Below are 13,601 nucleotides of genomic sequence, written 5' to 3' on the forward strand. Positions count from 1 at the left end.
TTTTTGCTTCACGTATTAATATAGAGATAATAAATACAAGTGCTTTAAGTCCTCCTTGAATATAGAAACTTTTGATTTTGACTTCTATGATAAAAAAAGAACAAGTAAAAATCACAATCAATGAATTGAATCATAGTAGGTACTGACTCTTTTTTTTTTTTATTCTTTTATTGATTTTAGGGACTTTTGTCCTACAAGGACACGCCAGTCCCATTGTAACTTTTACATAATAATCGTAACACGCACAAAAAAAAAAACTTAAACAAAAATACCTCAATTACTAAAACCTAGTTACATAAATCAACAAGGATAACTTATAAAAATCAGAAATCATTCTAGCAGATTCTGATAAGGGATTCAATAGAATACTTTGCACTGCCCCAACATGAACGAACAAAGTTTTAAATTCCTAAACAATACTTGTCTCTGAGTCTGCAATTTGACACATTCCATCAACAAGTGGTATAAATCTTCTTTAATTCCACGTGTATCACAATTAGGAGAGACAATTTTTTTTATAAGGCATCCAAAACTCTTTGACGGAATATGTCCCGAAATAAGACGACTGAACTATTGTAATATACAATCTATTTACTATTTATTCTAGGTACTGACTCTTATTTAATAAGATATCGTGTGAAATATTTCGTGATTCTATAAATCGACTAGACGTTTCATACGGCTTCACGCGCATTGGGCTTCCTTGCTAGATTACGTATGAAATCGACGCATTTTGTTACTACTGTACTTTTAAGAGTCTTAGTGTGATTTTCTATTCATACTAAGCTTATTGCGTGATTTTCAATTAAATTAGATCGACACTCAAATGTGTTATTTATAAAGCAGCTTATGTATAGGTATAAAAACTAGCTTACCTGGCAAACTTCGTACTGCAATATTTTTTTCTGAATATGTCGATTGTTTGGTTATTTTTATTCAAAAAAAGAAGTGTCGTATTTTGTGTTGTCATTCAAAAGTTATACGCGTACATACATTTTGGCGATTCAACTTTTACTAGTTGTGCCCGCAACTTCGTTCGAATTTAACAAAAAAGTTATTGTTCAGTTTGCAAAGTTATAAAATAAATAAATTTCTAAAATAAAAGTAGCCTAAGTTACTCCTTACTACATCAGCTATCCGCCAGTGAAATTCCCGTTAAAATCGGTTCAGCCATTTCAGAGGTTAGCCGGAACAAACAGACAGACAAACAAAAATTGTAAAAAATGTCATCCATATATATGCATTTAGTATAAAGCGGTTATTTCAATATTACAAAGAGATACTCCAATTTTATTTATTTGTATAGATAGGATAGATATTGACTAAAATCATCATTATAATATCAACATATAACAGAAGCATTGTCATTAATTCCACGTTTATTTAGAACAACGATGTACCAACTTTTATATGTGAATGTGTGCTGTTTACACCTATATATATGGATTATTCTCAAGCTTTTAAGCCTTCTTTAAGTTAAAGCAAAATTGTAATTCGTTTGTAAATAGCGTGTCCCACCAGGCGGCCGGTGTCGACCGCGTTCGGTTCCGCACAATTAATCCCAAATAACGAACGGCAACACGACGCCTGCGCCCGCGCAGATCTCTCCAATTAGTAAGCCCTTCGGTTGCCAGGCTGACCAACAGGGCTGAATTAAGCCATCTACAGACCATAGGCAATGTAAGAAGACTTGAACACCCTCTAGTCTTAACTAAACATTATAAAAACCTGTGTAGGTACTAAAACTAAATTAATTTTTACTAAGAAATCAAACTAATTTATGAATTCTTAATTTCTTATAAAAATAACATAATTCAATTACAAAAGAAACAATTTAACTTCAAGTCGAACTTTGGGGGTACATATGCAACAATCTGATTATTTGCTAAGAAATTTCTAAATATATAAATATACTAGCTGACCTAGCGAACTTCCTATCGCCTTATTTTTTTCTTAATTTCGATAATTACATATATCAAAATAAAATATAGCCTATATTTTAAATTGGATCTAACGACACACGGTGTGCAAATTTGATTTAAATCGGTTAAGTAGTTTAGGAGTCCATAGTGGACAAAGAATTTGACGCGTAAATATATATATTTAATTAGAAAGAAAATGAGATTAAATCCTTATAAAACAAATTTACAGAATATAATAGAAGCTTAGACTTCTACTTAAGTATATTCTGAGAAATCGGGGAATCTGGCGAAACTATGGGCAGCCTTTGTAGAGGATCCGGCCCTGCGGGCCACTGTTTTATTGTACTTCGAAGAAAGGTAAACCTAGATCCAAACGACTTTGACATTCAATACTGTCTGACTAAAAAAGCTCAGCTGTTTTAAAAATATACCCAAGTATTTGCACAATTTGAAGGTCCAATTTTTTGTGTTTACCACTAAAAAAATGTTTTTATGTTTATTGATTATAGTTAGAACCTAAATTTTTCGTATCATTCTCTTCGTGTCATTTGCCAAAACGATGTCTGGTAGAGATCGCTCTATTAGCGATAAAACCACCTACCGCACCTACATATGTTATTGTTCTATTCTTTTGTTAACCGACTTCCAAAAAAGGAGGATGTTCTCAATTCGACTGTATATTTTTTTTTTTTTTTATGTATGTTACATCAGAACTTTTGACTGGGTGGAGCGATTTCGACAAATTTTCTTTTAATCGAAAGGTGGTGTATGCCAATTGGTCCCATTTAAATTTATTTGAGATCTAACAACTACTTTTCGAGCTATATCTAATAATGCGTTTTAACTTGACGCTTTTTTCGTCGACCTACGTCGTATTATACCGCATAACTTTCTACTGGATGTACCGATTTTGATAATTCTTTTTTTGTTGGAAAGGAGATATCCCAAGTTTAGTGCCATGATAAGGAAACCAGGATCTGATGATGGGATCCCACAGAAATTGATGGAAATTCTTGAAAATCCGCAATAACTTTTTACTGGGTGTACCGATTTTAATAATTTTTAATTTAATCGAAAGCTGATGTTTGTCATGTGGTCACATATAAATTTTATTGAGATCTGATAACTACTTTTTGAGTAATCTTTGATAACGCGCAGTTACTTGACTATTTTTTCGTCGATCTACGTTGTATTACTCGTCGATGTAATTGAAGTCGGTTTTTTTTCGTTTGCGAGCAAACACAATTATTTTATTTATTTTTTGTGCACAATATTTGTAAGAACTTTTTTGTGATTAATAAGTCAAAATATTTAAATTATTTTATAGTCATAGATTTAAAAATATTTTTATGTATATCTATTATTTAAAAATAACATCAAAACAAAAAAAAAACACAAGTCATATTGAATATCTACTGTTTCGGCATAGTGGTGGGAGAAATCACCTTAATGTCAATTGTCGTGGGTAGGTTCAATTCCCATTCAGGAAAAATATTTACATTAATATAAATTTTAGTTTCTGATATGGGTGTATGTGGTTTGTTGTCGTATTTTGACGAGCTCGTAAAGCATTCTGAACTCAACGCGTATATTTTAGTATAGACACCAAATGGGTATTTACTTATCGTATTGACATGGTCCGCTAACTAACAGCGAAGCAGCGTGGCGGATTAAGTTTACTTACGTGGAGAGAAGGACCAGTAGACCTTCTATAATTCACATATCATCATGATAATAGATACAGCTTTAATCGTTATAGACGTTGGTTGTAGTATCAGGCATATTGGATTTCAATATTTGTCATATAATTATGTTAAATGTTTATATAGTGTCTGCTCTGCTCCTAAGAGTGATAGTTATGATTTATTAATTATATTTACTCGGCACCTTTGTTAAGAAAAAACTACATTAAATTAATATGCTATATAATTGCTTTCTGCTCCGAGGGTTGTGGGTTCGATTCCCACCCCGAGTCTGGGTGTAATATAAATATTTATTTATATATTTATATATGTATTATTTATAAGTATGTTTATCAAAAAAAATGTAGCTATATACCAGTCGGCTGTAACCTATAACACAAGCATTAAGTTGCTTACTTTAGGAACAGACGACCGTGTTTGTATTGTGTATAAAAAAAAAATTCTTATTGAAATACCCGCGGATACACAGCACAAACACAAACGCCCAGACCACAACAAACATCTGCACGCCCTGCACAAACATTTGTCATGTGCGGGATCAAACTCGCGATGGCTACCGCCCCCAACCACTTGGAATGATCACTAAGCAATGATTTAATTACACACAAGTCAGTACAAAGTTGGTGAGGCCTATGTCCAGGAGTGGACTGACTGACTGACAGTACAAAGTACAACTGTATTTATTTTCAATATTTTATTCTTTATTGCAATAAATGAAAATGTATACACAACTACTTAATGAATTGTTTTAATGATTGTGAGAAAAGAGGCTTCGATCCTAATATCTTATATATAAAATTCTCGTATCACAATGTTAGTTACCATACTCCTCCAAAATGGCTGGACCGATTTTTATGAAATTTTGTGTGCATATCGGGTATAGGTCTGAGAATCGGGCAACATCTATTTTTCAAACTCCTAAGTTACAGGGGGGGGGGAGATTAAGGAGGTTAATAATATATATGGCAAAACAACGCTTGCTGTGTTCGCTAGTAAATGATCTTTTTATCTTTATATTAATCCAGACATACCTACGTGTAAATACTAATATTTTCACAAAGCATCACAGCTTAATATTTACACAAATATAAAATAACGAATAAAACGTACAATAAATGAAATTTTTAATTTAAAATTTCTTAATTTTTTACTAGAAATGTAATTTATAAGAATTTTTAAATGTATAAAAACAAAAATATCAAGCGGTAGATTAGTTATATTAGTAGGTATATATATAATTAAAAACATTATGTGCTTAAAAGACCATCGAGTGATTAGGGACGAACATTTTCTATATACTCGTAAGAGTCTACTATATATACTACTAGAACTAATTATATTGATAACCCTTTACAAGCCCGTAAAAAAAATTAAAGAATTTTGTATCTGCGACTAGAACAAAATATATGTGGAATATTTTGCTGCATCGTAGCGACTTCCACGACAATGTTTGGTGACATTGACATAATCTATATATTAATACGTAAAGCAAAACTTAATACCCCTTTTTACGAAAATTACGAAGACGGAGGAGTATGAAATTTCGTACACTTATAGTTTATATAGAGGAGTGCTGAATGCTAATATTTTTTTTTAAATTATGCATAAAAATGTATTAAATAAATCAATATAAAAAACATTACACATACTACCATGTATTTGACACACACCAGCATATTATACTATTTTGTTGATTGTCAACCTGTAGTCAAATTGAAAAATTAAAAAAAAAGTTCTTTATTTTCATAATTTTTTTATTTTTTAAAATTTAAAATGTAATTTAAGGTCGAATTTCGACCGCTGGGCGACCACTAGTTAATGTAAAATGAAATAGGCTTAAATCGATAACAAAGCATGTCATTTTGTAATGATTTTTATTTTTTATATATGTTTTTGTTATAGTTCTATCATTTTTTTCTTAAATTTTTCTTTAGATTTAAATTATTCTTATGTCCATAATTAGATATCTTGATCTCTTAATTTTGAAGTTTTTATGTCATTATTTTCAGCAACTCCATAATGTTATTATTTGTGCCAAGTCAACTGGTAAATGTATCTTACTTAAATTTATTTTTAATAAATATTAAAACTGTATGTCTTCCTAATAAACATAAATAAAATAAATTATCCTGGTACTAATTTATACACAAAGCAATTTAATTTTCCGCTACAATACTTCAATCATGGCAAATTAAAAGGTTCATTTTGAGATAAGGCTTTTCTACATTATACGCTTAATATTTATTAAATAATAAAGAAAAACTATATTTAAAAAATATATATTTTACAATAATAAAAATATATGCTTCTCGTTAATTTTCCGAATCGAACGGTTACTTTTCCGTTCCGACGGATTTTTTTAAACCATTACAATTGTTTATTTGTATTCAATTGTGATAGAACTTACTTTGGGTTTGTTAAATTACAATACGGTATATTATTAAGGGAAGAAGAACTTAAAGGGACAATTAAACGAATTATCTTGACTTACCTAGTCTAGATGGACAAGTAAATTTTTGGAACGTGATGCTCTATCATAAATCTAATTTAATTTTGACTTCTAACGTAAATTACGGTGTGTTAATAAATTTTTTTTTTGTTTTATTTAACAAAAAAAATAAACATGACTCTAAAACAATTACTCTAAAAAAGCCGTATATTCTGAAGTGTTTTAATATTTTAGTACATATTAAATATAAGATTATCTCTATTTTTTAAAATAGCTTTACATAGCTTATATGATACGGATTTTTTTTCAATAACCTACTTATTTTTAAGTAGGTGTTAAACATTAAACATAAAGTTTTTGATAATTTAGAGAAATGAAAATAAAACTACTTTCACTAAGCAGATTTTGTATGATGAAAAACACTGAAAACCATCCAACCTGTAATTTCCAGTTTTAGGCCTATCTTACCGAGAAATGGCGGCGACCTCGCGAGCGGACTGCGCGGCTGCTCCGCGTTGCGAGCCATGATGGCCGCGATGGAGAAGTCCGTCGCTCGGGTCTTGCCCTCCTCCGCCACCATCCTGGAAGCCCACCCTTCCACATCCATCAACACTCAGTTCCCCAGTTCCGAAACCACTATTTCATTCCGTCCGACACATCGTCTATCATTTGAATCCGTATGAGCCTATTTCGAATGGTAGAGCACGTAAAGGTTACTGTTTATTAGCACATGTTTGGTATCGCGCGGTAGAGACCGTAGTAGAGTTGTTCGTGTGAGGTGCAGTCACAGACGGTGGCGACGCGGCGGCTGAGCGCGGACTGAGCGCGAGTGTAGAGCGCGCGGGGCGGGGCGGGGCGCGGGGCGGGGCCGCCTCCCCATCCACCACTGGCCGCGCTACCCGCTGTCGCCGCTACCCGCCCGGCACCCGGCGCCCCTGCTCCTAACAATATAGCATTATTATTTAATTTGTATGCCATATCACTTGCTCACTCCCATCGTAATTCATTGTTAGCATTCAATAATACGTACCACATTCCGTTACCAAATTTTAAATGTTTCGTTTTCGTCTCCGATTATTAAGCACATTACACGATATTTTACGCTGTATATAATTACGTTTAAAAAATTGAAATATTACTTCCTTTTGGTAATTACGTGTAATGATATTTGCATAAATTAATGATTTAAAGTAGGAATGCGAAGATAATGTGAATTATAAACAGCGAGCCGCCCATTAAAACAGATCACGAGACTAGAACGAGAGGGCGCTAGTTTATGACGTCCAGTGGGCGGCGGCTAGAGTGAGATAACATTATGATGATTATTCTGTTACAGAAGATGTGCGTGGTGTTTACTTGTGTCTCGGAGAAAACAAACAACATCAAAAACAACTTTAACGATACTAAGAAGTCAAATAACAATATACCTGAGGTAGGTTTTACTAGTTATATGTTTTTAATTACGATTAAATTTATTACTTCTGCATAACCGTCAAATATTATTTTTCTCGGCCTGAAAAAATGTCGCATAAGTGAAATATTAATATTAACTGCCACATACAACTAAAGAACTGCATCTAGAAACGAATTATTTTTCTCTAAAATGTTTTTCATTGTAAATTACAGCCGTGCTTAGTACGCGTTCACAAAAATTATCATGCGGTATGAGTCTATCAAAGTAGCTCGTCTATTTAAATAAAGTCAAATTAATAAATAAGCAAGGATTTTTTTTAAATCTGTTACACCGATACGACCCCAGTTTGAAGGAACGCAGTTAGGAGTTGAACACGCTGTATATTTGATTTTTTCTAATTTTAAAATTAAAAAACTACATACTAAAAATATTTTAAATTTGTCACGAAAAAGCAAAGACGCTCTTACAAGTTTTCTTGGGATTTACTATTACTTAAATACTATTTTATTAATTTCAATTTTAATAAATAAAATTTTCATTAGATATCGGTACTGGGTACCTATTAAAAACAAACTCCATTTACACAGCATTTCTTATACACATAGGACTCTACAATATGACTCTACCACATACTAAACTGACTATTACGCTAAGTCATTTTAAAAATATATTGTTATTTAGGTGTATTGAAACACTAAAAATGTATATTTACAGTATTTAAAGGAAAAAAATAACGTTTTACTGCACTCAATGGTTATGAAACGTAAGTAGGTACATAGGTATATAAAAATATACAATTAATATTAACAAGAAATATGGCATTGCTTTACAATGTTGCGGTCTTTTACAGATAATTAAGCACAAACTCATTAAATTTTAGCTTTTAAATTCAAACTGTAAATCGTTTTAATATGTACATACTACGTAGCATTTTTAAAATATGGCTTATTCCACTACTTTAATTAACCGTTTTTAATTACTTAATAAAAATATGAAGTTTTATGTTCCATATTTGAACATTAATAATATTTTTGTAAATTAAATTATCCCTCGTCTCATTACTTAAAAAGATTACCCGCGAATAATTAAGAAGATTTTACGACGCAACAGATAATAAACATAACGTAAACGTCTAAATAAAAAAAATATTAACTATATTTATAATATTATAATAACCATAATAAATATAAAAAAACGTCACATCTTTTCCTTTTTTTATAATATGAACGTACCAAGCGCTTAATAATTCATAGTGTTTTAACAAAATAGAGAACGCAGCGTCACTTCAGAACGTTCATGTATTAGGCATACAAACCGTGAGATATTGCCTTCATCGGCTGACATTATGACTACTGGCAAATCTCTGGTCTCCAGTACCAGAGCCGGCTTAGACGGAGAAATTGAAAAACTAATTACATATTGAAAACCGTATAAAACTGTAAATACTTTTGATAGCTAAATACCGTCAACGAACCTAGCTCTACTACTTCAATAGGCAAAGGTCAGTCAATATACTCGCATAGAAAAAATTTATTTGCTCGCAAATGAAAAAAAACCAATTTTAATTACAAGGACCAGTAATACAACGTATGTATACGAAAAAACTGTCAATCAAATGCGCATTATTAGAGATAACTCAAAAAATACTTATAAGATATTGATTAAATTTATATAAAATCACATGTGCTGTGTGGCTACGGCACTAAAGAATTTAGCCACCCCGTCTCTTCCCGTGGGTGTCGTAAGAGGCGACTAAGGGATAACAAGGTTCCACAACCACCTTGGAACTTAAAAAGCCGACCGATGGCGGGATAACCATCCAACTGCTGTCTTCGGTGCGACAAAGCCAGTACTGCGGTCACCAACCCGCCTGCCCAGCGTGGTGACTATGGGCAAAACACATGAGTTCACGCCATTTTTTGGCGCGAACTTGTGGAGGCATATGTCCAGCAGTGGACTGTATATGCTGTAATGATGAAAATCACATGACAAGAACTACCTTTCGATTAAAAAAACAATCATCGAAATCGGTCAACCCATCAAAAAGTTCTGAGGTAACATATATTTAAAAAAATTACAGTAGAAAATACATTTTAAAATTATTAAAATTCAAATAATTACGTTAAGCAATAAAAAGGACGACGGGTTATTGACACTTAAATGTAAAAAAAAATCATACAAATTTCCATCACCGTTTCAGTGATCGATTTCAATGTCATTTTTCTGATAAGTACACCACTTGGTACGGCCCTGTCTTAGCAGCATCTATTTCGTTTCTAAACAAAAACCTACTTTATCCTATCGATATAGAGTCGCGCTGTCTCAAAACTCTCAAATGTTCGCATTATTCATAAAAATATTAAAAACGTTATCTTCAAGCTATAGGTACTCTTGCTAAGTTAAAAAGTATTATGAGCCACTCCGCTGTTTTCCAATTTGTCGGAATGGCTTCTGAGCTTTATGACAATATGAAATTAATAGTAAATGTAAATGTTCATCAGTTTTCATTTTAATTTATTGTTATAATCATATTTTATACTTTCACAAATAATAATATTTAATGTGGAAACTTTCCGAGTTTGTGTTATAGGTGTATAATTTAATTTTTTTATTTTGTTTTACTGTACTGTATATACTAGTGTTTGTTAAAATATTTTTTTTTATTAATTAGAAATGATTCATTTACCGTTAAATGGTCTCTATTTTATTTATTTTATTTACCTATTTACGTATATATTATAGTTTGTTGCCGTAAAACCTATTTTTACCAATGTAAAAAATATTTAGTATTTACTCAACTTATGTGAGTCAAAAAGTAGGAAGACATATCTTTTGATAAGAAATAAATATAATTAAAGGAAATTGATTCAATTGAATTTTTTTGCAATAAAATTAGTGTTTTAATGGCATTGCCCTAGAGTAATATACCATATGACCTGAAATGACTCTTTAAAAAGGTATACACAACAAGGCAATAAGATGGGTAGTTAGGCATATTACCTATACAAGAGGTCAAGTTTCTTAATAAGGATAGTAAAACTGTTTTTTCTCCACTACTTTTCGTAGATGTTAAATTCATTTTCTTTATTCTTATCATCCCACTGGGAAGCCTTATCTGCTTGAGCGTCTTTTATATTTCTTAATATTTCTTTTAGCCCTTAATATAATCATAATAATGTCTAAAGCGAGCGCCATCCTTTTCACTTTTCCGTAATTTTTCTCAAAAGCCGTAAAATATTGTGATTTTTACTACAACTTTATAAAACTGTCAAACTTTGTAACGTAATTTTTAAGTGTAAAAATTATATGAGTACATATTTTTCTAGCGATAAGTAAATAACAAATTAAAATCAATAATTAATAATAAGTAGGTATCAAAGTTAGAAAGAGTTTCTTTTAACTACTTTTATAACTGTACCTAGTATTCATTTCAATTAAATGTATAATTGATGTTATTTTCTATTGAAATGTTCTTAAGAAACACCAATTAGGAAATAGACATATATAATACAAAAATTAAAAATTATTACCATCTAACAGTAATTAAAATTTATAATTTAATAATAAATTAAATAGGAGTAACAGCCGCCATACAAAATCAAATAAACTATTTCTCACGATTCGAAGCCCGATTTTATTAAGCGAAAATCTTGTAAAACCAGTCACAATATTGTATAACAAACCGGAACTCATAATTCAATTGAGAGTCAACGAGGCTATAAAAAGTAGGAAATAGCGTAAGAATGGGTGTCGTGGTGGTACACAAAGGACGATATTGTACGGTTTTTACGGAATCACGTAAAAGCGCAAAGGACGGCGCTCGTTTTAGAAATATGTCGGTGTATAAGTAACAAATATTTGCTCGGCGGAACACGTGGCGGCCACACAGGACGCCATCTTGAGTGTATTGTGCAATTGTAAGCCTCATATAAATTATAGTTTTTATAGTAGTTAGTTATATGGGTGACAATGCCTTTTTAACGTAGTTTTGTGTTTTTTTTTTTTACCAAACATTTAAATTGCTTCGAAACTGAGAATATAATTATTTAGGCTTTCATGGCTATTTCACTTTGAACCCGATATTTCGGCGACAAGTCGGTAAAAGTCATGGGCAACTCAACGACAATCGCGGCGTCTTGTAAAAGTAAAAAAGAGAACAGATTTTTTTTCTATTATTTTATTTTTAATATAATAAGGGAATATTCAGAAAACTATAGACCTTAGTACTATAAAAAAAGAGAATAAACCAATAAACAGTTTAAAATGCAAGAGCAATCGATTTAGCAGCACTTGGTCACACCGAGCGTGAAATGAACTGACGAGTGTGCCTCTGAAATCAATTTCGTACGAACGTACTGTGACCGGGGTGGATTTGCGCTCGCCTTTATTTCATTATACTTGTTAATCTCTTTTAATTGGAAACAATAAAATAATTTCATTCATATAAAACTCCTTTGTTTACTTTTTCAATAAAAATGAATTTCCGTATTGATAACAAGTATATACACTGTAAATTCGTAATGTCGTACATATATCTAGTTAATAGATAAAACATTACTACCAAATAGTGATAGTTTGATTTATTATTGTAATTGAAAATACTAACTATTCATTTTGATTAGCAAACCTACTTAATGCTTATAAACATAAATAATAAAAAAAGGCTTTTATTTCTTGCGTCATTTCATATTATAATTTAATATCCCTACCTTATAAACATATTATATTTTAATATACATAATGTTAATTATAGGTACATCAAAGTCCAAAGATATATTTTAAGCTGGCAAACTTATGTATAACTGATTACTAAACAAATAATACTGGCCGCAATACCAGTTTTTGATATAAAAAAATAAAGTCAAGTTATAAAAGTTTGAATAAATAATAAGTAAAACATAAAAAGGCAGCATCAACGAGAGGGGCAACAAATCGCGCGCATTATACCTACATGACAAATGTAATGCTCGGTGTCGGGTTGCGGCCACCCGTGCGACGGATTAGCTCCTTACAGTTACACTTACAGCCCGTACGAGTCGGGACGACATTACACGCCGATAATTATATCGGCAGCACTATCATTACACGTAATTACACGTAATAGCAAAATAAATACGAATTACAATGTAACAAACTTGTTGATATAAAAATAATTACAAACCATAATTTACTCGTTTATTCTTTTACTGCTGTCATTTTTTTTTCGTCTTTACTACGTTCGAGCTTTTTATTTTTTATTGTTTTATTTATACATTCTATATTTATCCAAGTACTAAAATTATACTGATTATTTTGTTCAATGGAAACAAAGTATCGGCTTACTTTCCGTTTGCTCCCCAAATAGAGCGCCCTCTGCCCTTAACGCTTGTCTGCCATCTATACTGCTTCTTAAAATAATTCAATCGTTACATTTATTACACATTATATTTAGAAAACACTAAAATATATTTCGAGAATGTTTTTGTGCCTAATAAGATTAACGAGATATTAATAAAAATATGAATACTTTGTAAATTAACTATTGAGTAATTACATTTGCAGCTTGTGACTACAAAATCTTAAAATTAAGAAACGTGTTGGTTAACACTATTTTCACATCTTACACTGTTTACATACACACCTAACTAAAGACTTAAAGTTTTAGGTTTTATTAGCCCCGAGGTTTCCCACGCGTTAATTTAAGAAAAAATTGCCTACAGCCTTCCTCGTCAAATGGGCAATCAACATATTTTTTTTTAAATTTTAACCAGTAATTACTGACATTAGCACGTTTAAACAAACAAACTTTTCAGCTTTATAATATTAGTATAGTTAATCTCTTAACTATATCTATTAAAAATGCTAAAGTGCTAAGTTTATATACATGTGTAGCAAAAATATATTTAATACCATCAAAACTTTATTTCATTTACTTACTTAGGATTGCTCTATAATAATTGTGTTTGCTCGCCTGCGAAACAAAACCGATTTCAAATTACATTCAACAAGTAATACAACGTAGGTGAACGAAAAATGAGTAAAGTAAATACTCGTTAACAAAGATTACTCAAAAATTATATTTCGATTAAATTTAAATAATGTTCAAATTTAATTTACAATTTTTTTATGAAAAA

At 31.2% G+C, this 13,601-nt stretch overlaps 1 protein-coding gene across 1 annotated transcript in view; it reads right to left on the reverse strand.

Moving 5' to 3' along the window:
- The window catches only part of LOC123669197 (T-box protein H15), an 80,544-nt gene extending 73,887 nt beyond the window's left edge, over positions 1-6,657 (reverse strand). The window contains exon 1 of the mRNA XM_045602821.1: positions 6,543-6,657. Within this exon, the coding sequence (XP_045458777.1) occupies positions 6,543-6,654 (112 nt within the window). The 5' untranslated portion in view covers positions 6,655-6,657. The remainder of the gene's footprint in view (positions 1-6,542) is intronic.
- Positions 6,658-13,601: the final 6,944 nt, after the last annotated feature.

Source organism: Melitaea cinxia, chromosome 3, assembly GCF_905220565.1.
Source record: "Melitaea cinxia chromosome 3, ilMelCinx1.1, whole genome shotgun sequence".
In the NCBI taxonomy this organism is placed as follows: domain Eukaryota; kingdom Metazoa; phylum Arthropoda; class Insecta; order Lepidoptera; family Nymphalidae; genus Melitaea; species Melitaea cinxia.